Raw genomic sequence first — 27,217 nt, 5'->3', positions numbered from 1 at the left:
TATTAAAGACCAAAAATTTTATTTTTTCGTAAAAAAATGCATGTTTTAAATCGGTTTTTCACGTATAAATCAAAAACTATTAGCTTTTACAAAAAAGTTATTATTACTGAAATTGAAGATAATAAAAAATTGAATACACTACTATCATAAATAACTAAACTAATGTTAGGTCAAAGTGAGTTATTGGCAAGTGAATGTGTATCTTTTTCGACGAGTACTCAAATCTAAGTATTCAAGCTTAAATAACGGGAAAACTATGTAATGTATAAAATATTCCTGCTAAACATTTATCCAAAGTACTTCGGAATACCTATCAAATGATTTTCAGAACAAGGTAATAGCGTAAAAATTAAGCAAGTTATAATGAAAATAAAAGAACCGTTTCGAATTTTTTAGGAAAAAGTGAAAAATAAAACATACGCCATTTCTACAAAAATTAAAATTTATAGTAATCCTTACAAGAACTTCTTTATATTAGCATAATTAATGTTTTAGATAAATATGACCGGTTTATAATGTATATTTTTGAAAAAAAGATATAATGTGAAAAATCATAATTTTTAAAATTATTATAATTGCCATATTATTTTTGATAATAACTCCAAAAATAGTCAATATACGTAAAAAGTTATATTTAACCAAATTTTAGTTTTTTCTGTGCCAAATATTTTACCTGTTTTACTATTTCTATAGGGTAAAAAATAACCGAGATAGAGACGTTTAAATCTTAAATTTTGCTGTGGAAACCATGCAACTGGGGTCATTTAACCTTTTATTTTTAGAAAAGTAAGGGGTTTCAAAGATTAGGTTCAACGCACTTAAATAGCACTTGTAATTAGCTTTTAAACAGTTTTTAGATGAACCTGATATCCTAAACACGAACGGAGTTATTAAAAAAAAACAATAACATTTTTTGGAAAAATTTTTAAAAGATAAATTTTGAAAAAATTTTGGAGCATAAATTTTAACGCTATCAACATGTTCGGGGGCCCATTTGATAGATATTTTTAAGTACTTTGACAAATGTTTAATAAGTTTATGTTATAAAATGCATAAATTTCCCGTTATTTCAGCTTGAATACTTAAGAGTTTTTTACTCGCCGAAAAAAATGTACATTCAATTAGCTATAACTCACTTTTAGTTAACATTAAAAGATTTTTCTAGTAAGGGGTTTATTTCGTTTTTTTTTAGCTTTAATTTTGATAATAATAACTTTTTTGTAAAAACTTACACTTTTTGAGTTATTGATGAAAAATTGGTTAAAACATGCATTTTTCTCAAGAAAAATTAAAATTTTTGATCTTTAATAACTCAAACAGTTTTGATTTATCTTAATAACTTTATATAACAAATTTTGCATAAAAATTTGTCCCTCTATCGAATTATGGGGTTAATTTTAATAAAATAATTTTCACCCCCGAGAAGGGGTGGCATCCACCCCCAGCGTAAAAGCGCAAGTTGGCACCATGTCACCTTTGTTCCTTGAGATATCCTCTAACCACTCACCAATTTTCATACAAATCGATGGAGGTTCAACGAAATCGGAGGTAATAGCTCATATCCACCTTCAGTGACTCCACTATTTAAGATTTATGAGTTTTTATTATCTATTAGTATTATTCTAGGGTAATGGAGATTTTTATAATTTTTTCATATCCTGTTACTCACAATTTCTTACTTCTTGTAATCATCCTAATCTTTTAAGATGTATGAGTTTTTGTTGTGTTTTAAAGTGTTAGTCTCTTAAGAAAATGATGTTGATTTTGTATTATTTCGTTACAATATAACTTTAAAATTTATGAGCAGTGTATTAAGGGCATCGACCAAATAAAACATTTCGATTAGTCTTGTATTTCTAAAAGCTGCAACAATAGAACGTTTATTTAGAAGTATCTATTGTACTCCGCTGAACTTCATTTTTAACAGTGGTAGGTATTAACCTTCTTTCAGTATCATCTGCCCATAAAAGTCCAATATCAGTATTTTCAGAAAAGTTAATGGTAGAACTTCTCCAACCGTGAATAATATCTTCAGCGACAGGAAACCGGCAGACATTATAAAGGAATTTTTCGGTCTGTAGCAGCAGGAATTTTATAATCAGGAGATTCGTAGGTCGGTGAAACAATAGGGTGGGTGGTTTATTAATTAAGATTTTATAATCGTATTGTTCTCGTAAGTGATTGGTGAAAGTAAATTTATTTCATTATAGTACTTATTCAAAGACTTCATATTGCATGATATATACAGCTTACGTGATTGTTGAAAACAAATTATACTTTCCAAAAGATGTTTATATCACATTTTTTGTAAAAAAATATATTTTTTTTAAATGAAGAAGAGTTTAGTTAGGAAGAAAGATATAAATACAACAATACTAAAAAACATCAACATCGATGTATTAAGTCACCGCGCAAAAGAACTACAAGAATCCAGGTCAGAATATCTCCAAAAAACACCCAGAAGAAACCAAATCTATGGACAAAAAATTAACATCATAGAGGACCTAACTGATAAAAACCATGAATAATAAGAGTCTATGGATCAGAAAGAATCCCTGCTGAAATTCTGAAAAATGCAACATCAACGCTTGTTAATGTGCTGACAAAACTGTTTAATAGATACTTAAACGAAGATAGTACACCTGAAAACTAGAAAGAAGGATGGGTATACCGATCCAATAAAATGAGTTAAGAGGCAAGGACTACCGCTGCGTCTCAGTTACCAGTACTGATTAGATTATACTTATGGGAAAGGATTATATAAAACCCATATTCAAAAACGAATACGAACCACTGGAGCTGAAACATCAACTAGAATATCTAGTTGGACTGTCTTACATCGACCATTATAATATTATTATAATGTATATATGTTATATATGTTACAGTTCAAGTTGATTATCCAGTTGGAGTTGACTCCAACTAGTTGGAGTCAACTCTAACGGCTGGTTTCAGTAAAAGTTGATTATAAATATTAAATGAAGATTTATATTGAACATTTACTAGTAAAAGTAGACTCCCAACTAGGAAAAGTATACTCTTCCCAATGCCATTTAGTAAAAGTTGATTCTGATTCACACAAACAGCCGATTCTAGAAATTAAATGTTACTGAATATGTTCAAATTAGTCTAGGCTGTATCGTCGCCCCCGTTAGGTAAATTACTCCGATTCGAATTTTTTGCACAAACTTACTCAAAAAGAGGTCCTTATAACAAATCTACTGGGTGCCAGGCAGTACCTTGATCGATAAATTGTTTTTTAAACAATTTTTTTAGACAAATTCACAAAAATAATTTTTTCACTTCGAACAATTTTTTTTTAGATCATTTGGGTTATTCTGAGCAAAAAAAGGTATTTTGTGATTTTTCTCTAAAATTGATTGTTGTCGAGTTATACGCGATTTAAAATTTGAAAAATGCGAAAATGGCCATTTTCAAGGCTTAATAACTCGGTTAAAATTCATTATTATGAAAGTCAGAAAGTGACCAAATCAAAGTTTACAGCCCCCTCTACAAGATTCAGCAGAAATTTTTGTCACTATTTTATTACTAAGCTTTATCTTTAATTATTAACAATGAGCGCTAAGTGCGTATTAGGCGGCCGTCAATGGTGAGTGCTAAAGAGATGCACCATTCCAGCCATCCAATGGTGAATCTCACTCGCACTCACATTGACGGCGCCTCAATACACGGTTAGCGCTCATTGTTGATAATTAAAAATAATATCTTATTAATGAAATAATGACAAAAATTTCTTCATAATCTTATAGAGGTAGCTTTAATCTTTGATTTTTTTAGTTTCTGACTTTCATAATATATAATATCGTATGGCATTTTTGCCTTTCGGACAGTTCCGTCGCCAATTACATCTTTAACCCTGTTTCAAGTAACTAGTGTCGATGTACACAAGTCCAGGGGGACCGACTGCTTAACGTGCTCTCCGAGGCACGGTGAGACGGCTCGTGTCATTATTGAAAATGAAAATATGAGGCCAGCGATTATGCCGTTACTCGACGGCTGCTCGCTCGACTTTCACAATAATTATCTTTAACCGAGTTATTAAACCTTGAAAATGGTTATTTTGGCGTTTTTCAAATTTTAAGTCACTAATAACTCGACAACAGTCAATTTTAGAGAAAAAAAGGCCCAACGGATCTAAAAAAATTTGTACGAAGTGAAAAAACTATGTTTTTTGCGAATTTGTTTAAAATCATTGTTTATCGCCAAACTTCACTAAAATCATTCATTATTGTACTCATTTGCCCTCATTTTCAGCAGTAAAGTAACACTTTGTTGTATTGAAGAAGAATGTTACTTTACCTACCGCGATAATTAATCAAATTAACCGAGATTGAATGTAAGTGGTCAATGGCAGCAATCGATTATTTATTTGAGTTTACTTATTTACTTTAATTATTAAAAATATTGTACAAAATTTATCTTATTATTAATAAAATTTATGTCAAAAAGTAAAATTCTGTAGTGTTTCGCAATTATATTCATACAAAATAAATCAAAACTTTACAGATTTAGTAATTAGGTAGGTATACAATATTGATAACTATCGATTAAACATCAAAACCGGTCATCATGCAAAAGTCATCTGTCATTACTGTCATTACTGTCATACGAATTTTTTATGATTAACGATACAATTTTGTACGCACCACCTCAATACTCTTTATCGAACGCGTCTGTTCCTCTGCTCGTAATATCAGACTCGTTCGATAAAGAGTCACTTTACTGACTGACTTACTGAAATTGGTTAAACACTTTTTCGACCGCGGTACCGCGTGACACCCTGTGTATTTGTTATAAGGATTGTTATACGGATGTATTTCTTTGAGTAAGTTTGTGCAAAAAATCGAATCAGAATAATTTACCTAATGGGGGCGACGTTACAGACTATACTAATAAGTAGAGCTCGGGATATATGCACTTAAAAAACCCTAAAATATGCATGCAAATAGGCACAAAAAACAGTTGTAATATGCACGTAAATATGCTTTTATGCATTTAATGCATATAAATAAAAAAAGCGCAGTAATCCTTGTTTTGAAGATATTTAATTATTTATTTGATACCAATGGACTGTCGAGGTAGGTATTTGCTAAAAAAATATTTATTTTATGCTGAAGTCATAAAAAATATTTATTGAAATTTCTTTAACCTACATCACTATATTCATTTTTTATTCTTTATATTTATCATCATTCTTTATTATTTATTATTACAATTAGTATTAAAACTATACATTGTTAAACGTTTTCCTAAATTTTATACAGAAAAAGAGTCGTAGGTATATCTGATTGTAATTGTTTAAGCATACCTACACGGAAAAACTTCTTTCGACTTCACATGAAGTTAAAGAAGCAAACTTAAAATATTGTTTAATTAAGGGTTCTTCCTATAAAATTAAATTATCTTCACATTTCCACATCTTAATAATATTGTTTTTTAATTATTTTTTGATATCCCTCATTTTTCTTTAACATCGTGCAGATATTTGATACACTTTGTTGGTTTCACCAAGGTGTTTAATTATTTCATTTAATGAATTGATCATTTCAATACTTTGTTCTAAAGAAATGTTTCGCTTTTCTAATTTAGTAATTGGCTAAGCAATATTTACAAAATTGGTTTGGATATGTGTCAAATTATTTTTGAATAGCGGTTTTTTAAACATCCGCACATTTTTCATAGCACCTGAGTTACGTCTACATCGAAACTACAAATGACGTCTCTAATTCCCTCAAAATTATCGGTTATGAAATTTACAGAATTTAACCATGTTCTCCATCTAGTTATCACAAGTTCAGGTGGTAAAGGCATATTAGGTAAACGATCTTTATACACCTATACTCGCAGAAAGACTTTTAAAAATATGTTTTTATAGTTGATACAAGGGTATTGACCATTGCAAATTCCATCTTTACAGTTTTTAGCATCCTGCTACTCTATTTGTAGCAGACGCGTGCTCTAGACAAGTAACAAATTTGAAAAAAATATTCAAATGGAACAGCATCACTTAACAATAACAAAATGTTTTCACTAACAAAATGTAACTGCATATTGTAGAGTCCCCTTCGTATCCTTTATTCGTCGCCTTATAAATTGTAAAAGGGAGATATTAAGATATTACCAGAAAGTATTTCCACGAGAATTTTCAGATTTATTGTTTAGATTTGAGATTTCTCATTTCTCTTTAAAATGCATCTATGCAAAAAAATGCAAAAAAGTCTAAAAATATGCAATTTTAATAAATGCATATGCACTTACAAAATTTATCCAAAGTATGCAAATATGCACTTAATATGCATTTTGCATATTTCCCGAGCTCTACTAATAAGTAGTTGAAACGGTCAAAACAAAGAAACGCACACTCATCAAAAATGCACTTGAGATTCTCGTATAATCAACATTTACTGAATCGATCCAGGAAGAGTCAACTCCAACTAGTAAAAGTTGATTTAAATTTTTAAAATCAACTTTTACTGCTCGTTTCAGTTGGAGTTGACTCCAACTAGTTGGAGTCAACTCTAACTGAGAATCAACTTGAACTGTAACATATGTACTAAATTTACAATCAAGATCAAGTAGAAATAAACAAACAAAGACACGTTAAATGCTACTAGGAGCACTCCCGAATCATAATTTACAATGTATATACATTGTAAATCACAAATAATGATTTCCAAAGCTTATATATTGTAATTTATGATTTGGGAGTGCTCCTAATAGCATTTAACGTGTTTTGGTCTGTTTATTTCTACTGCATCTTGATTGTAAATTTAGATAGTGTATATTATACACTGTAAGCCAACCAAATGAAAAAATAATGGCTAGGGATAGACCAACTTAATTGTGCACTTGATGAAAGCATGTGATAAAATACGCAATACCCCTATTACTCTGTGTAGACCTAGTGCCCCATTACTCTATCTATGTAGACTATGGAATGTATTGTCATAGCCGGATATTAATCTCATATATTATCAAGCTCATCTACTAATATTACAATTGTGGAAGCAATACAATGATTATTCAACGATCTTCAATCAAAAATAAAGATTAACAAACAGTTATAAGAGAATTTTATGGCAAATAAGGGAGTAAGACAAGGCTGGAGTCTATTTCCAACACTCTTAATAGTTAGACGAGTTTTCTAGTTGTGAGAACTGTCACATAAGAAAATGAACTAAAATAAACGTTTTAGTTCTGCATGTAATGTCAAATTGTCATGAGGGCAATACAAATCGGCAATTTTGAGAGCTCGAGTGTAATTCGGTAAGATTATTTCATGAATAAAACTGTATTTTTATTATAACTAATATTTTATAGATATCTTCGTCTGAATATTTGCTAAACCTGCTCATGGTGTTCACTTTGACAAGTTACGTTACGTAAAACATTAATCGTGATAAATGTCACTGAATGTTTATTTACAAAGACTTTTTTGTATGTGAGTATTAAAAAATAATATTTTGAATATCACACGATAGTAATAAATAACAAAATAATGCTCCAGTTTGTTACTCAAACTTGTTGCCATTCGGCAATAATCACTCGAGCGCTGCAGGCTCTCGTTTCGTGTCGTGTCTATTGGCAGGCAACAAGTTTTAAAAAAAATGTCGCACTATTTTCGATTTATTCTCACTATCTTGTGATAGTAATACTGAAAAAATTTAAAATCGGCATTTAGACTTTATAATTTGTTATATATTGCATATTTAACTTAAACTATCTTAGTAAATCCACGTTGTAGTTCCCATGTAATAACATATTGTACGTCTTGAGACTTTATCAAGGTCTTGATACAGAAAATTTATCCAGATGTTAAATTCTAAAAAAAAAGTCTTACGCAAAACATAACACACCATGCACAGATAGTTTCACATTCTATTTTTAACCAGGAAACGCCAATATCAATTAAAACAGACTCACATTTGAAGGGACCACAACATTAATTTCAAACATCAAAATACACAATATAACTAACTAAACAAAATAAAAACAGACGAATGTCGAAATCGACATATCAGTTTAGAATCTAAAAGCAGAGTGCATAGTGAACTCCTTAAAATAAATTATTTATAAACTAGTAAAGATATATAGGCTGTGATAATCGTTGTGTTTCGGTATGTCCTAATTTTATAACGACTGTTGGAAAATAATGCCAGCGATGACAACACATGGAGGAGTACTTTATTACGTGGTTAAAGTTCCAAAAGAGAATGGACACAGGTAATTTTAAAAGTTTCTACATTTGCATTTACTGTTTTGCATAAATTATGTTTTCATTCCATGTTAAGCAAGAACTGTTGCTACCCATTTACCATTTACATATTTTTGTTCTTCCTACTTTTTTCTATAGACGTAAATGCTGTTCATCCTTCGAGATATTCTTTCTATCGAAGGCTCGCGATCATAATATATATTCGCAATAATAACTTTGTTTATTGCAGCTCGAAACAGATTATAGAAAGTCTCTTGATACTGTTATGATTTTACTTATTTATGAACTTTATTTTAATTTAAAAAAATCTTTTTATTTATTCTATTTAATATTTACAATAATTTATAACACACACTAAAACATATAGGTACTAAAGACACATAATGTATATCTAATTTGTACAATTTATTTTTGACGTTTTTAATACGCGACATTCAAATAACGACTGAGCCTAAAGCCCGAACAATTAAACTTAAATATACTACGACCTTATGTTCTCCAATATTCTAGACCGGGCCTGGAACAAATAGAATACAATCGAACTGAATACATTTAAGTTGGTGATCAACGTGCGAGCCATAATACCGCGGTTTTAAGAACGACGGTTTTACTCGCGGCTCGTTGCTGCTGATCGACTAGCGAGCAAAACAGTCGTGACAAGCGTCCACAGCCAATATTTCGTAACCTTGTTACGTTCATTCCTGTAGGAAGCTCGCAATGATTTATTTTTTTCTTGACATCGGCTCTAGTTAAGTTGGGTTCATGTTTTTTACGATATTTAACAGTTTAACATATGCCGCAAGTCGAATTGCATTGTTTTTGTACTCTGGCGATATACATTTCCATAAACAAGAACAGTCTCGTAAGCAATATATAAATTCTAATGAAAAGTCGTGGCTGAGAGTTCGCATATCCATGATTAAAAACTGGTCTTTTCACTTCATCGGCCGCCGAAAACTGCCGGCTTGGCTCGCCAGCCGTGATACACGCGCGGTTTTGAACGACGAGAAAAGTAAAAAATAAAAGCCCTGATCGACAGGCGAGTAAAACCGCAGTTTTGTGGCTCGTCGGTAAAGCTCGCCAGTGTATCATTGCAATACCGCGGTTTTATATACCGACGAGCCTGGCTTTTGGCTCGTCAGTTTGTTTTATTTTTTACTCGGCTCGTCGTTCAAAACCGCACGTGTATCACGCCTGGCGAGCCAAACCGGCAGTTTTCAGGAACCGTTGAAGTGAAAAGACCAGTTTAATTATATCATGGATATGCGAACCCGTGTTGAGCTGCCCCCCCCCCCCCACTTGCAAAAATTAAAAAACAAATAGCCCTGATTTATGAGCTATTTATGAGCTCTCATATTCCGCAAACTAAAAATTTTGAGCTCGTTCCACTGAGCAGGAATTTAATACCCTAGTGGGGGGGCTGAGTCAGCCCCCCCCACTACTTAAAAATAGGAATATTGAATCGGTTTTTGCGGCAGAATTACGAGCTATTTATGAGCTCTTGAAATTATATAGTTTCGATTTTTGAGCTCATCCCCTTCACCCCCAAACAACCCTTTAATTTATTTAACTTAAGAGAAAGATGCTGAGAAAACTTAAAATATATCGTATTGGGGATATAATTCCTATAGCTTATATACTCTAAAAATAAACTATTAAATCAAGGGCATTTCGTTTATTGAGCTACAACCCCTTCGCAAGAAAACCACCCTATCTTCCCGGCTTAAGAGAAAGTTGTACTTAAAATGCGTTAAACTAATTATTTGGCGACTACATATCATTTAATAATTTATAAGCTTCCAAATTACGCGCATTTAGATCAGTAAATTGCAATTTATTTTGTATAGTGCAGTCACTGAAGGTAAAAATCAACGATTACCTTCAATTTCGGTGAACCTTCATCGATTTTCACGAAAATTGGTCAGTGGCTAGAGGATACGTCAAGAAACAAAGGTGACATGGTACCACCTTGCGCCTTTACCCTGAGGGTGGATACCGCCCCTTCTCGGGGGTGAAAATTATTTTATAAAAAACATTTTTTAACAATTTTAACAAATTAAAAGCAAAATTTATTGTATAAAATTAATGAAATAAGTCAATACTTTTTAAGTTATGAAAGATCAAAGATTTTAATTATTTGTGAAAAAAATGCATGTTTTGAAGAGGTTTTTTGTAAATCACTGAAAAACTGTAAGTTTTTACAAAAAAGTTAATAGTAGTTTAATTCGTATAGCTTATATTCTAAGAATAAACTCTAAAATCACGCGCCTTTCGATTATTGAACTACAACCCCTTCGCAAGAAAACCATCCCATATTCCCGGCTTGAGAGAGGGTTGTACTTAAAATAATTTAAATTAATTGTTTGTCGACTATATATTGTTTAATAATTTATGAGCTCGCAAAATATACGCATCTCAATTATTGAATTGCCATTTTCTTTCTATAGTGCAGTCACTGAAGGTAAAAATCAACTATGACATTCGATTTCGGTAAATCTCCATTCATTTTCACGAAAATTGGTGAGCGGATTTTGATACTATCAACTTTTTCTTGATCTTATTTTTGATGGGTATTTCTAAGTACTTTGACAAGTATTTAGTACCTAAGTGTTATAAAATGCATCTTTTTCCCGTTATTTAAGCTTGAACCCTTAGATTTGAACAGTCGCGGAAAAAAATATACATTTAATTACCAATAACTTACTTTAAATTAACATTAAAGGTTTTTCAAGTAAGCAATTTATTATATTTTTTATTAGCTTCAATTTTAGTGATGAAAACTTTTTTGTAAAAACTTACACTTTCTGAGTCATTTATGAAAAATCGCTCTAAAGCATGCATTTTCTTTCCAAAAATTAAAATATTTGATCTTTAATAACTCAAAAAGTATTGATTTATTTTAATCACATTATATAACAAATTTTGCTTACAATTTGTCCCTCTCTCGAGTTGTGGGGTTATTTTTAATAAAGTAATTTTCACTCCCGAGAAGGGGTGACATATACCCCAGGCAAAAACCCCAAGTTGTTATTGTCAATTCGTGAAAATAAATGGAGATTTACCGAAATCGAAGGTAATAGTTGATTTTTACCTTCAGTGACTGCACTATAGAAAGAAAATGGCAATTCAATAATTGAGATGCGTATATTTTGCAAGCTAATAAATTATTAAACGATATGTAGTCGCCAAATAATCAATTTAAATTATTTTAAGAACAACTCTCTCTTAAGCCGGGAAAATGGGGTCGTTTTCTTGCGAAGGGGTTGTAGCTATATAATCGAAAGGTGCGTGATTTAAGAGTTTATTCTTAGAATGTAAGCTATACGAATTAAACTACTATTAACTTTTTTGTAAAAACTTACAGTTTTTCAGTGATTTACAAAAAACCTCTTCAAAACATGCATTTTTTTCACAAATAATTAAAATCTTTGATCTTTAATAACTTAAAACGTATTGACTTATTTTATTAACTTTATATAATAAATTTTGCTTTTAATTTGTTCTTTTATTGATTTGTGCAGTTATTTTTTATACAATAATTTTCACCCCCGAGAAGGGGCGGTATCCACCCTCAGGGTAAAGGCGCAAGGTGGTACCATGTCACCTTTGTTTCTTGACGTATCCTCTAATCACTGACCAATTTTCGTGAAAATCGATGAACGTTCACCGAACTTGAAGGTAATCGTTGATTTTTACCTTCAGTGACTGCACTATACAAAATAAATTGCAATTTACTGATCTAAATGCGCGTAATTTGGAAGCTTATAAATTATTAAATGATATGTAGTCGCCAAATAATTAGTTTAACGCATTTTAAGTACAACTTTCTCTTAAGCCGGGAAGATAGGGTGGTTTTCTTGCGAAGGGGTTGTAGCTCAATAATCGAAATGCCCTTGATTTAATAGTTTATTCTTAGAGTATATAAGCTATAGGAATTATATCCGCAATACGATATATTTTAAGTTTTCTCAGCATCTTTCTCTTAAGTTAAATCAATTAAAGGGTTGTTTGGGGGTGAAGGGGATGAGCTCAAAAATCGAAACTATATAATTTCAAGAGCTCATAAATAGCTCGTAATTCTGCCGCAAAAACCGATTCAATATTCCTATTTTTAAGTAGTGGGGGGGCTCTTCTTGTTTATGGAAATGTAAATCGCCAGAGTACAAAAACAAAGCAATTCGACTTACCGCATATAGATGGTGAAAGTTGTCAACCTCCTATGTCAATTTTTGGATATTTTGTTTTGTTACCCTAAATTAAAGAAATATGTATTTTTACCGTTTACAAGCTCCTTTGTCGTTATTTCATTAATTGGTTTGTAGATAGCCATATGTCCCTTTAATTTAGGGTAACAAAACAAAATAGCCAAAAATGGACATGGGAGGTTGGGAACTTTCACCATCAATATGTTAAACCCTTAAATATCATAAAAAACATTAACCCAAAACTCAACTAGAACCGATGTCAAGAAAAAATTCAATAATTGCGAGCTTCCTACAGGAAAGAAAGTAACAAGGTTACGACATGTTGGCTGTGAACGGTTAACACGACTGTTTTGCTCGCTAGTCGATCAGCACCAACGAGCCGCGAGTAAAACCGTCGGCGTCGTTCTTTAAAACCGCGGTATTATGGCTCGCAGGTCGATCATCCACTTAAAACAAACTGACGAGCCGCGAGCCAGGCTTGTCGGTAAATAAAACCGCGGTATTGCACTGGCGAGCTTTACCGACGAGCCACAAAACCGCGGTTTTACTCGCCTGTCGATCAGGGCCTTTATAGACAAGCCTCGCGTCTGAAAGGGGTCAAAATTAGTTCTCTAGACTTGTTCAACTCGTCTTCTGAAGCATCTAGGGGTGTCAGGACCGGCCTTTTTTATAGGCATTAAATGCCTGTTCATCCTTCGTGTTATTCTCTCTTTCAGTACGGTGTCCGATTATCAAACGTTGGCGATCATATTGGCAATAATAATTTTTTTTAGGGCATCTCGAAACAGATTAGCGGGTGTTTCTTGATATCACTCTCGGAAATTTCGGAGCCAGGATGTCTTCTTCGGCCTCGGACTCTTCTACATGGCCGAAATATTGTTAACTTTATAATTTTTATTGTTTTTGTTATTTCTGTGTTCTTTTTCATTCGGTGTAAAACTATTTCATTTCTTATACCCAACTTATCCGTAGCATTCGTCGGTGGATCCACATCTCAAAGCCCTCTAATTTGTTCATTAGTGTCTCTGTAAGGGTTCAACTCTCCATGCCATACAGCAATGTGGAGAATATTTATAGCAGTGTATTAATCTGATTTTATGGTTTAATGTTATATCTAAATTAATGAAATTTTTCTTTAGTTTATAGGAGGTGGCTCTAGTTTTTCAATGCGTATTCTTGTTTCTTTATTAATATTCTAATCTCTTTCTCATAGGCACTTTTCAGTGCGTCACAGTTTTTCGATTTCTGTCTAACGCATTAAGTTGGAAGTGACAGAAAAAACGTACTTCCGTGATTACAGTAATTTCTAACATTTATTCTAGCTGTTGATAAATAGCGCTATAATCGAACAAAAAGTGATTTACGAATTATACGACTATAATCTGTAGAATTTATAAGACTATACAAATCATTTTATAAATGCAATAAACACAATTGATTTGTTTTTATACCAAATTGCAAATAAAAGGGATATACTGCAATACCCTTTTCATATTTGGCTGATTACGATTCTGACAACTGTCACTGTCAGATTTAACTAAAATGTTATGTTATAAATGTGTATATATTATCACGGACTTACCTTTTTTCTCTCACTTGTGACGCACTGAAAAGTGCCTGTGAAAAGGACCATAGTTATCGTTAACGTTGGCGCCCAAATAGGTGATATTAGAGAGTTATCAAGTAACTCTAGGAGAATACGGTAACGTTATAATAACGTATAAAGTATACAGTAGAATAACGTTACCGTATTCTCCTAGAGTTACTTGATAACTCTCTATTGTGAACTCTTTCTAAATTTATTCCATACGCTCTGATGTTTTTGTGAAAAATGAACCGTTCTCTCAGAAACAACATTTGAATCGACCAGCAATTTGGAATGTTAGTTACGCACGTGAAATCAATTTTTTAAATAAAATTTGTATCAACTCGACAGTAAACATTGATATTTTTTGATCTGAGTGTCCTATCGACAAAAGTCAAATGCGTTTTAAAGGCGAAGAGTGCAGAGTGCAGCTTTCGTACGTTTTTTTTTGCATTTTGTCGCAAATGAAGTCGGTTTTTATAAAGCGTTAAATAAATAAAAGTTAGAGCTTAATTTAACTTCAGTCTAATTTCAAAACCTATAACATAAAAATTTCGATTTTGGGCTGTGGCCAAAAATATCAGGCATTTGAAATATGCTTAAAAAACGCTGAATTTAAACTTTCACATTACAAACGATCTAAAACATTTACAACAGCTTCTATTTGATTGCACAAGTACGTTTTTCGAAATTACATAACTTCAGCTGTAAATTCCACGTAATGCCTTCTTCATGTAAGCATTGTAAGCATTTCCCGTGACATGAGATTTTTTGTACTGTGAAAGCTTAAATTCAGCGTTTTTTAGGCATATTTTATATGCCACGGATTTGTTGCCAAAACTCAAAATAAAAATTTCATGTTGTAAGTTTTGAAGATTAAGCTCCATCGATGAAAATTTCATAGCGATCAGCAAATGGAAGTGATACATTTTATCGATGTACAAGGAATCGTAAAAAGTAACAAAAATCGTACAACGTTTATTTATTTAACAGCTTTATATAGAAACGAACTTCATTTGCGGCAAAATGCAAAAATTGCATACGGAATCTGCACTCATAGGACATTTTGATCAAAAGATATCGAATTTTTACCGTCGAATTGATACAAATTTTATTTAAAAAATTGATTTTGCGCGCTTACATAACTGACATTCAAAATCGCCGGTCGCTTCAAACGTTGTTTTTGAGAGAACGGTTAATTCTACACAAAAAGTAACAAACATTTTCCCAAAATTATCTCAGCTACATATCGTGGACGTACTGGGAAAATCCACTAAATCACAAAAGTAAAGTTTTTAGAATAACGCATTTAAACATTATTATACCTTATTATATGGCTTACCTCTTAAAAATCGGGTATACGGTATACTGGATGTTCAAGTTTTGGTATCTGGATATGATTTTGAAGGATGTTAACCACAGGTGGTGTGCACATACACACATACAAAAAAATATTGAAAAAACATTATTTTATTCATAAAAACTTAGAAAAAGATGGCGTTAGTTGATTTTCTTTGTCATTGAATGTACCGATTTAAGCACGGTGGATGACGAATTTGGAGATATAGGGTTTTTCCTGTTAACATAGTGATGTTTGTGGATTTAATGGTATTAAAATGTCAAAATTGAAAAAAATGGAGTTAGTGGATTTTCCCAGTACGCCCACGATATTTTTTGTTTGAAATATTTCTTTCTGCATCATCTAAAATGAATCTTCTGAATCCGGCTAAAATGGTCCTTTTAAAATCTGCAGTCCTTTTAACTTCACCATATAATATTGTGAATAATTTATGTACGACTTACGGTTAGAAAATGATACTAATTGTCTGTTATCTAATTTCAGTACTGACAGCGGATGGGATAACCCCTTCCGGCCAGGAGGAGACCTAAGCAGGGAAGCAGACGAAATAGTAGAATTAATCAAAGGCGGCAAGCCCATAACGCCCACGCCGGGTCAGCAGCCACCCCACATCCCGTCGTCGGAATCGACAGAACATACTCCGTTGACCAACAGCATCCAGGAACCAATCACCGAGTCTCCCAAAAAGGCAGTGCCACTGCAGTCGGCGGCAACGCCAAAGAGCGCGAACGGTACCACCCCCAAGAACAACAGCAGCCCTCCCGGTACGGTGGAGGTTCAAAGAGTGACTGTTAAACCAGACGGTGACGGTTCACAGGTTGAGCACGTCACCATCAAAAAGAAACCAAAGTGCGGGTGTTGTGTCATACAATAATTTTTAGTATTTTAGGATTAGTTTTTGTTACTGTTGTTTCTCGTTTATGAGGATCGTAGTGTGAAAGAGATCGATTTTGAGGTTTATAGGTACCCTGGTATCTGTGATAAGATAACTGAAATATTCGAGATTGCTTGTGATATCTGTTTAACCTTGCAGAAAGTGTTTATGATTACTCTAAAAAGTCTATTTGAAGCTGTGAAAACAATAGTAGCATTAATAACAGCATTTAACTCAGCAGTTACATACTTTTGCCATTCACACATTAAATTGTTTTGAATATTCATGGAATAGGAACACCTATCTTCGTCTAATTTACTAACCGTTGCACGTCATCCGCGTCATAGCCTGTGACGTCACATGGTACCAACACGAAATATTTAGGCGATAGGGGTGTTCTTTTTTAGAATTATTTTGCCTAGTACACTGGAATTACAGCCACTAGACATATTTTATTATATACGCGTAGAAATAATATTTGACGATTTTTATTAATGTTAACCTAAAGAAACACATAATAATATATGTTTCATTTAATTTGTATAAATGGATTATAAAGCGTTTTTATGAAGCAGATTTGTTCGAACACACTGTAACTGTAATCGAACGAAGGTGCATTTTAGAATAAATTAGTAACATTTATTTGACAGTTGCGGTGATGACACTTCATATTTGTTTATATTCTTTACTAGGTATAAGTATCTGTTTTATTATTTACTGTTTTTATAATTTAGTTTACTATAAAAAGATCCTCTACTATAAAAATATAAATTTCACCTAATTTTATCACGACTTGGAATAATCAATCGAGGTATCTGACAACTTTTTTAGTTGTTATTATTTACTTATTTACATTAAATACATTTGTTTTGTTGTATAATCCACGTTTACAATAATTATGTGATATATTTTATTTAAAACGGATTCAGGATTTTTTTATACTTTGGCAACTATGTCAACTTAGATCTCTGGCGTAGATAATGACGTGCAACGGTAAGTAAATTAGATGGACTGTACCTATAGGTGTTTTACAAATGCTGATGTCAGAAATTAATGTCAACGACACTGCCTTTAAATTAGTACTGTCTGATTAAAATTATAACCAAAAACCTGTAGTGTTGATATTCACTTTATAGACTTAGCCAAAACTAAAAAGATGGAATGAAGGATTAGTTCAGGATGCAAAAACAATAATATCTACTAATAGTTTTAAAGATCATCTCAAGAATGGTTTAGAAAGTGGGCTATCAAACTTTTACATATCAAAAAAATTAATTTTGACATGTCAGGTATCCATGAAGATTTGAATAGTGTATTACATTATTATTAGCCAATTCATACATATAGATGTATATTCATGCATATATTCTTCAAATTACAGAATTTAATGATGATTCGCACATATTTGTATTTTAGTAGTGAAATGAGACATCATTTGGTTATATTTCTATAGATAAGTTCGTTAAACTAATACTGCCCAAATCATGCAACATGAGCCAAATCATATAGTTAAATATTTCTTGACGAAATGTAAAATTTGTAACCAAAATCATACCAAGTGAGATTAAATGGAACATGGAAAATGGAGGTGCATTAATATTATCATAGTCTGTCTACAGAGAGTTATGATGTCCTCAAATTTTCTACACCATTCTCCTTTGTTTCAATACCCTATATGTACACTTAAGCTTTGGTCTGTCACGCTTTTGGCTTTCTACAGGCTCGGCAATATTTATTCGTCTTATCATCTTTGTTTCGTAATCATGAATCGTACTTCCTGACCATCTTTTCTACAACTACACACACAATACTCTAGTGAGAACCAGTGACCAAGGTCACTGATTCGCTGAATAGGCACACATTTGGAGAAGAGGCAATTTTTAGAGGATTCACAGAAAGGAAAGGTAAAAAAGGGAGAAAGGCGCATAGCTCCACCTCTACGTGCGCGGCCTCGCCGCAGAAAGGCCTCTCGGATGCCCCATTTCTCAGGGCATCCAAGATCAAAAAACAATAAAGTCTTTTCAACGTTATTTCTGCGATTGGGGAGGGATACGGTGGTAACTTGTAGGTCAGGGGGTACCGTCTCCTTGAGGCGTGACCTCTCTGATCTTCGGATATGAGGACACCTTACTCCGGAAATCACCTGGAACTGGGATTTACTTTGTTGTGTGTGTTGTACAACTACAAGTTTTTCGTGTTTACAAAAATGTTACTACTTAAGTATGTTTTTTAAGTGTAACCTTCGATTTAAAAGTGAAGGTGATCAGCAAGCAGCTGATCCATAAATTAATAATAAACTGCGTTTTCCGTACGTATCAGTCGCATTTTTTGAGAGAATGCTTAGTTTTTGGATTAAAAAAATATTAAAACTTTCATTCCTTATTTCCTAATTAGTTTCAACGTTTAAATGAATGAGGATCTGGATGAATTTTTACCAGATTTATCTAAAATCCTGTCTTTCCAGTCTTTATCTAAAATCCAGTCCTGTCTTTTTGTGTACAGCTGAACACTAATTTACAATGCACAAATAAGTCAAAAGACTTATTGATCCATCGGACCTTGACTTTTTCTGCGTTTTTAGCTTATTTATAGTGAAGTATGAAAGTTACGATCGGGGTTCAGTCAATTTTTTAAATTAGTGACCCAAGTGGTTTTTTAGATTGTCTCTGGAATCGCTCAATTGAAGAATGCGCTTAAATTGATCCACTAACTGAGGGTTTTCAAACACGCATCTTTTCTTGACCTTGAGTGACGATTATGTTAATTTTTCTGTAAGGATACTATAATATTATATACTAGTAAACTCCTTTTCTTTCCTCTTATTTTACAAGTATATCATCGTTCACAAAGTATATCGCCCATTTCAAACCATCAATTTAAATGGCATGAAAACGCTACATTGTTTAATTTCAGAGCTATTCATCGCCACCGTTATTGTCGTACACTTGGCATATGACGTAGAATATATACGTCATACGTCATTGGTAAATACCAATTATATACCAAAGACATATGACGTATATATTGTACGTAATATGTCAAATGTACTAGAAATATGGCGGCAATGAATCGCCTCATATATGAAAGTTTTCAAATAAAGTGTTGATGTGTGTCATTATAGCAAATCGTTATGTAAATCAAATTCGTTATTTAATATTCTGCACTAATGACGTTCCTGCAACAGGCTGTCGATGTTTTATGCCACATAGATCGTTGTTCATAGAATCATCGATGTTCGTTAACCAATTTTATGCCTTAATATTATTGAGTACAGTCCCTACTTCTTAATACTTTAGTTGATGACCATTTATAACTGAAATTTTCCTCAAAATTAATACATATAATTCAGATAATGAATACTAATTAGTGTATTAGGTACATACTAAATACACTTTCCATAACTACTTTTACTTAAAGTATACAGATACATTTAGATTATGTGACGTAACCAGTTAGAGTATTGGGAATGGGACCGGTAATTTACAATAGGTTTTTAATAAATTACTCTTCTAAGAGCTTTCATTCCTACTACAAGTGCTTGTTGGTGTAGTTAGTAACAAAAAATTTTAAAAGAACGTTTTAATCTCATACTAAGTTTGATAAATATTTTAAATTTTTTATTGTGACTTCTAGTAAATTATAGTAGTACAAAAATGTTGTTGAACTATCACAAGGTATATTAAAATTAAAAGGGATTTTTAATCAAAATGACTAAGTATATTTTTCGCAATAGCTTCTGTTAGGAAATATTTAAAGAAAATATAACGTACAAATCTATATCAAAGTTACAAAGTATATATTTTTAACTTAATAATAAACAGTAATAATTATAATTATTGTATATTACAGTGCAATGAAAAAATAAATCCGAAAGTAGACAAAACATGTGCGTATAACCAATTATATATTGAGTGTTTGTAAATATACATTTGTTGTCGACCAAAAAAGATATTGTATATTAATTATGTTCACTCTCATCATTTTTGTTACTACTCAAGCAGTGCTTAAAATATTTAAGCGCCATCTGCTAATACTGATTTGTACTCTATAGGAATCTACTAGTTTATAGTATTAAGGTAACTAGGTTAGGTGGCGCATACAAAACATTGTAAAAAAGCAAGCAATTATTGAATTATTTATATTTTAGCGTATTTTATCACAGATACCTAGCTAAGTGATATTGAAAACGTGATCATTTCGATCTTTTCCCACACTATATTAACAATATGCTTATAATACATTAAAAGGATATTTGAGAGACAAAGCAAACTAAAAACAAGCATAGTGTTGCTTTCTCTAACAAAGTGCAGGACATTTTAAACAGGTTTTTAAATATGGAATTAGACTGAAAAAATTTTGAAATTGAATATTTAAAAAGAAATTGTAAGATAAAATTGTAAAGACTTGAATGTGTTGAAAAAACTATTTACATTTTTGTAGAAAATATTTTTCTTTATAATATACAGAAGCTAAACAGTTCTTATGCATTTTGTATACTTTTAAGGAATCACACAGTTGTAAACATACGGCTAGTGCGGCCCTTGCTCGACAGTATCCCTTGTAATTGGACAAATCCATATAAATCAGGGACGGTTCTAGGGTTTTGAGCGGCAAATTATAAAAAAAAAATAGTAAAAAGAAGGCCAAAAAGTTATGCAAGATATGGAACCACATAAAGTCTTCACGTTATGTTATCCTATAAATACATTGTTTTATTAAAATTACAATTATCCGAATCTCGTGGATACGTGAAATTAAGATCAATTTCAACGTAGAATGAAGTAAACACTTCTGTTGTATGTAGGTATATCAAATTATTAAAAAAATCCTTAAATTTTATCCACGAGGTAGTGGAAAATTACAAAACAGAAAACGTTTTCGGTATAAACTGAACATCATCAGTGTGAACGTCCATTGTACAAGTATTTTGAACTAGCCACTTCATTTGGTGTAAAAACCTCTAAATTAAATTATTGGTATATTTAACATTATAAAGTAAGCGACATTAAGTCGATGTGTTAAGATCATTGAAAACCATGTGGATGTAATTCATCCTTGATCTAAAGATGCACGTAGTGCTCAGGTGAGAGGTAACGACCAACTGACTGATTACTTTATAATGTTAAATATACCAGCAATGTAATTTAGAGGTTTTTCCACCTAATGAAGTGGCTAGTTCCAAATACTTGTACACCGGACGTTCACACTGACGATGGTCAGTTTAGACCGAAAACGTTTTGTGTTTTGTAATTTTCCATTACCTTGTGGATATATTTTAAAGAATTTTTAATAAATTCATATATACCTACATACAACTGAAGCGCTTACTTCATTCTATGTTGTCTTATCGACGATATACAGCCAACTACAGGGTTTACCCTTTTTAAAGTTTTAAAATCAATTTTTTTTGTTATCAAAAAATCAAATGCAGTGATATGGACATTGATATGCCGGACTTGAAGAGGGCCAGGTTGATGAAGATGGTTTAGAAACCTGTAGGAATGGTTTATCATAGCGTCTGCAGCCCTTTTCTGAGTTGTTGACTACAAAATTAGTATAACCAAGTGCTGTTAATGCAAAGTTTATAGCAAGACAAGATTATTTAACCATTAAAGCGTATGACAGACACTAGTCTGGAGCGCTCCTGTATCTTGTATCACTGACTAATCACATTTTTTCAGCTATTATGAATTCTAGCTATACAAATGGTTTTTTTTGCTCACCTGGTTTCACCAGTATGGCTATATGTCCATTTATATTGACAAAGGGACTGAATTTCCATATCTTTCGAAGATGTATAATGTACAATGAATAATAGCTGATGCTTAAGTTCTATATATTCCTATGATATACAAACGCTAGAATTTCCACAAAAGTTCTTATTGACCGAATGAACCAAACCACATTTATTGTCAAAAAGTATACTACCAATAATGATTTTCACAAAATACGTATGAACTGTGTCGCGTAAACGCCAAAATGTAAATAATTTTTGTTATGGAGATAATTTTGGAATCATGAATATCGATCACAATGCAAGAAGGTGTGCTTCAACATCTTTTTGCATTCTGACCAACACTATGTACCTTAAGAATATACAATAGTTACATACGTTAGGGAAAATATATTTAAAGAATCTACTGGCAACATTCTTAGGCTTGGATCCCGCGTACCAAAAAAAAGTTTATTAATAGCAAGCTGAAAACTTGTTAATAGTTTATCGGTGTCTAGTCGGACAAACTTTGATGTAGGTATGGGAACACTGGAACAGGGGAAGTTTTAATTGTGAAAGGTGATTTTAATTGTAAAACGTGTCAGCCTGACAAGTTTATGATTTTGAAAACTAGCAGGTTTTTTTTAAGTTTATCCAATAGCAAACTTTATAATTGTAATATATGGAAAAATGTTTGTGCGACAAATATGTTGGGCATTCCCACATAACAATTTCATGTTCTTAGTAGATTCATGGAACATACTTTTCAGAAAAAGTATATACTAAGAATATGCGTAATTACCATTGCGAATGTGCAGAGCACATACTGAGTATATACTACATTGCAGTACTTAAACGTTCTATGTATATACTTAGAATGTACTACCGCACTTCTTTTCAGTATATACTAAGAATATACTTTTTAGAACATTCCAAGGACGTGCTATAAACCTTCTATTTATATACTTAGAACGTACTACCGCACATCTTTTTAGTTTATACTAAGAACGTACTTTTTAGAATATTCCAAGGAAGTGCTATAAACCTTCTATTTATATACTTAGAACGTACTACTGCACATCTTTGTATTAGAAGAATATATTTTTAAGGGTATTCTAAGAAAGTGCTATCAAGTGCTATATTGCTCAGAAGTATGTTTTCAGCATCACCTAATCTCATCTTAGGTTCTACTGGTTCTACCAAATACCTATTATATTTACATATTTTAATGGCAAATGAGAATGCAGTTAGTACCTACATTCTGCAATATTACTTAAAAAGTAAGTAGGTACATATTTATAAATTTTAGTTATCTATAAACTATTATATTATAATATTTAGCTAAACGAAACTATGTATGAGTAACTAAAATTTATATACTTATATGTACTTACTTATATGTATTTATTAAATAATATTAAGTTACCAAAATAGATTATTACTAGTACTTTATTATCATTCGCCTTCATCCTTAACACTGCCACACTGCATAGATACATATTTTCGTTTTCATATTTTACCGTTGTTTCCTACCCTGATCCATTCATATAAGAAATGGTCAGAATAAGACAAGACGGGGTTAGGGGGATATGTATTGTGGAAGTGGAATAACAACATCGGTGCACCGATGAGTGTTGCCAAACGGAGGGAAATTTCACTTTTTGCGGGAATTTTTAACATAAAAGGTGATAAAGGGAAAAGTTAACTCAAAAGGGAATTTTTGTTCCAGTCCAAATTATTAAATATTAAAAAAAATCAAAATATTTGAAAATAATTAAACATATCTTCTCAGATTTTGTAAACAGGAGGGAATTTTTTTATAAAAGTGGGAATTTTTAAGGTTGACGGAAAAAGCTTACTCGATGGTTGGCAACACCAAAGCCTTTAGTTGTGGGTTTTGGCATGCTTTGGTTCTGGAATGGCCCGTAGTATCACAGCCTCCCGTATTGAATTGAATGTACCTAAATTCAAATTCCAACGATGTAAAAATACTCGTGATAAACTCGAAATGGTAAAGTTATTTCAATTATGAAAACGAATTTTTAATAATAAACGTTAATAAAATTAATCGATACATTTTTGGCAAAGTAACGTAAGTGACTTTTTGGCGAAAATCATGTTTTTCCATTAAAATAACGCTATTATTGTTTGGAAGGTACTGCCAGAGTGTAGTAAGCCTAGAATTACTTTAAACATAATATAATATGTATGGGCTTACTACACTTTGGCAGTACCTTCTAAACAATCATAGCGTTAGTTTAGTGGAAAAACATGATCTTCAAAAATGTCACTTACGTTACTTTGCCAAAAATGTATCGTAATGTTTAAACTTTTTTACCATACAACAATTTTGAAATGAAATTCTTCCAATACTACCTACATACATAAATTTTATTAATTATTCTAAAATATAACGAAGTTGATAATCTATAAGGCTAATATTATACTTCCTATACATACATATTATTTTTAAGATATTTTAAAAGTATCTACTTATAAGTATGTGTTATGAATGTACTTATAAGTACGTGCTAAGAATATTCGATAAAGGTATATTCTAAGAATAAACTTTTACGAATATTCCGAGTTACTACGTACACGCATGTACTCGGTATATTCGGTACGAGAATATACTTTAAAGTATATGCAAAGAACATGAAATTTAGAATATTTTTTAAGGTACATGCTATGCTTGTACTAAAAAGAATATACTCCGACGAATGTTGGTAGTATATGCTTAGAACATGATACGAACATCATTGTTATGTGGGTTTTAATAAGTCCTACACGTAAAACATGTCAAATGACAGGAATTATATTGGTGGTAAATAGCATTCTAATTTTTGCATGAGATTTTAATGAAAGGGTAACAAATCAATTGGAAGTTTTCTCCGACAAAATACATGGGACGTTCCACAATTAAAACTTCCCCCTGTTCAGTGTTCCCATACATCAAAGTTTGTCTGACTAGACACCGTTAAGCTATTAATAAATTTTCAGCTTGCTATTAATAAACTTTTTTTGGTACACGGGATCCAGGCCTATCTGCTTCTTACCTAATATATAGGAAGCTTTTCGGCATCTAACCCATTTTGGAAATGTTCAGAAAATCTTTATATTTTTGTTTGTTTTTATGAACTAAATGAAAATTTATTGGTCGGTTGTTTTTGTTGAGTGGTTATTGTAAAAATATTTTAAGAATATTTTTATTAATTACCTATATTTTATTTTTTTAACTTTAGTATTTTAAGGTTAATTATTAATTTTTCAGTGTTTTTCTAGACATGTGTATTATATTTGCAACGATCTTGTACAAAATTTACATAGTAAGGAGTCAGATATATATACTTATTTTATATTTTACATTAGCAATATTAATTTTTATTTCATTATTAGTCTATATATCAGAAAATATACTTATTAGAGCATGGAAAATTTAATAGGCTAATCTAAATCGGGAGTTCAGCTGTTATTTAGGTCACTAGACAATTTTTTGGGCCTACTTTTGTTACTACTGTAACGATTAGAGCAGATTTTTAAATTAGTTCCTGCATCAAGTTTAACAAGCAATTTTTAAATCTTTAACTGTGATGTGACAGATATATATGATACCAAACTATTTTATATCTTTAAATATTATCTATAATTTACAGCCAACGTGTGTATTTTCTTGAGCTTATAACTCAAAATAAAAATCTGGTCTGGGTTAATAGTTTAAGCCTGCTTTTTTTGGCAGAAGATTCTCTAAAGATTCACTTTATTATCAGCAAAAAATTAACTGTTATTTGGATAAGTAGTTATATCTTTGTTTTATATATTTCAGTTCAATTGTTCATAAAGAAAGATGACGAATTCTTGGACTTGGTTTAAATATTATGATTATTAATGTTTGTAAGAAGACCACATTGCAAGAAGAAGAAGAAAATACGTTACGAAATCGAATTTGTCTGAAACTTTCATCAAAAAGCTTTTCTTAAATAAAACGATAGCTAGAATAATATAATGTTTAAAATTTTTTAGACGATATCAATATTTCTTAATATAGTAACTAAAAAATTACTATACTACGTTCACTCGCAACATAAGCTCAGACGCCAGTTTCAGACACGTGATCTGTGGGTGTGTGGTGTCGTCGCAGCTTGTCATTGGTTAGAAATGAATTTATAACCAATGACAAGCTGCGACGTCATGACACACCCACCGGTCAGGCGCCTGAGCTTAGCTTGGGAACAAACGTGGTATAGATTTAAAAAACATAGTAACTGTAGGTCTTTCTTTTAAAACTAATGTGTTGTTAAAATCAGTTTTGTATATACTTATTAACTTATGGCAAATCTACATATATGTTTTTGAAAAACACTGTTAATATTTTCTTTGCAATTCCAAAATATAAACTAACATTTGTTTTAGTAGTAAATACATTAATGTACGGACGTTGTTTCAAAGAATATGAAAGTATGTAGGTTCTCAAACATATACAATTGTGTCTTTTTTTCATTTTAATTTTATTTTGTAAGAAGATATATTTAAATAAATTATTCACACAGATTTGTGTCAAATTTATAACTTTGTCAACATTTCTGTAGGGTAAATGAGTTTTCATCGAGAGATATTACCCCAAAAAAATAGAGACTGGAGAATAATATGACGTAGATATGTTAAATGACGTAGATATGTTAATATTAGACGACACATGACAGAAGCTCGAAACAAATGACAATCGATGAAAAGCCCTATAGAACTTAGTCGACGATAGTATATTCAAAAACACTCTTTTTATTGTCAACGGAGGATTATGTCGGAGGACACACCACAGGAAGTTTCAGAGTACCCCAAACAAGTGTAGTAAATCTAACCTAACTAAACAAGTGTATTAAAGATACCTCCGAAAAGAGATGGAAATGAAAAATCCTTGGAATGTAAAATCAGGTAGTTTCCAAACAACTCTGGCTAGATTGTTGACGTTATTCCATTTTTTTAAACAAACCTAGCTACCGAAAGATACATTTCTTGCCTTTCTATGATCTGCAAAACTTGTAAAGGTCATCTACAAACTTTGTGGAAACTAATATAGCGTTCTTGATTAACATTTACTGGATGTCCATTTTCCTAAACGCTTAAGATCCAATAATTGGTCGTCCTATAACTGCGGACCAAACGGTCATTTTTTTACTAAACAACTTTTTACTTTTTACAACGATATTTCTTGCACTTCCGGTCATTGGAAACTACTGCTACGCGTAT

The 27,217-nt window shown here is 31.8% G+C and overlaps 2 protein-coding genes across 2 annotated transcripts in view; one reads left to right on the top strand and one right to left on the bottom strand.

Annotated features, from left to right (window-relative positions):
* Positions 1 to 26,521, top strand: part of LOC114329905 (uncharacterized) — a 787,321-nt gene extending 760,800 nt beyond the window's left edge. The window contains exon 5 of the mRNA XM_050645282.1: positions 15,870 to 26,521. Within this exon, the coding sequence (XP_050501239.1) occupies positions 15,870 to 16,260 (391 nt within the window). The 3' untranslated portion in view covers positions 16,261 to 26,521. The remainder of the gene's footprint in view (positions 1 to 15,869) is intronic.
* The window catches only part of LOC114329904 (uncharacterized), a 140,553-nt gene that overhangs the window by 92,721 nt on the left and 20,615 nt on the right, over positions 1 to 27,217 (bottom strand). The gene's annotated exons all lie outside the window — the stretch shown is intronic.

The sequence above is a fragment of the Diabrotica virgifera genome, chromosome 3, assembly GCF_917563875.1.
Source record: "Diabrotica virgifera virgifera chromosome 3, PGI_DIABVI_V3a".
In the NCBI taxonomy this organism is placed as follows: Eukaryota; Metazoa; Arthropoda; class Insecta; order Coleoptera; family Chrysomelidae; genus Diabrotica; species Diabrotica virgifera.
This window is presented reverse-complemented; position numbering and strand designations above follow the sequence as displayed.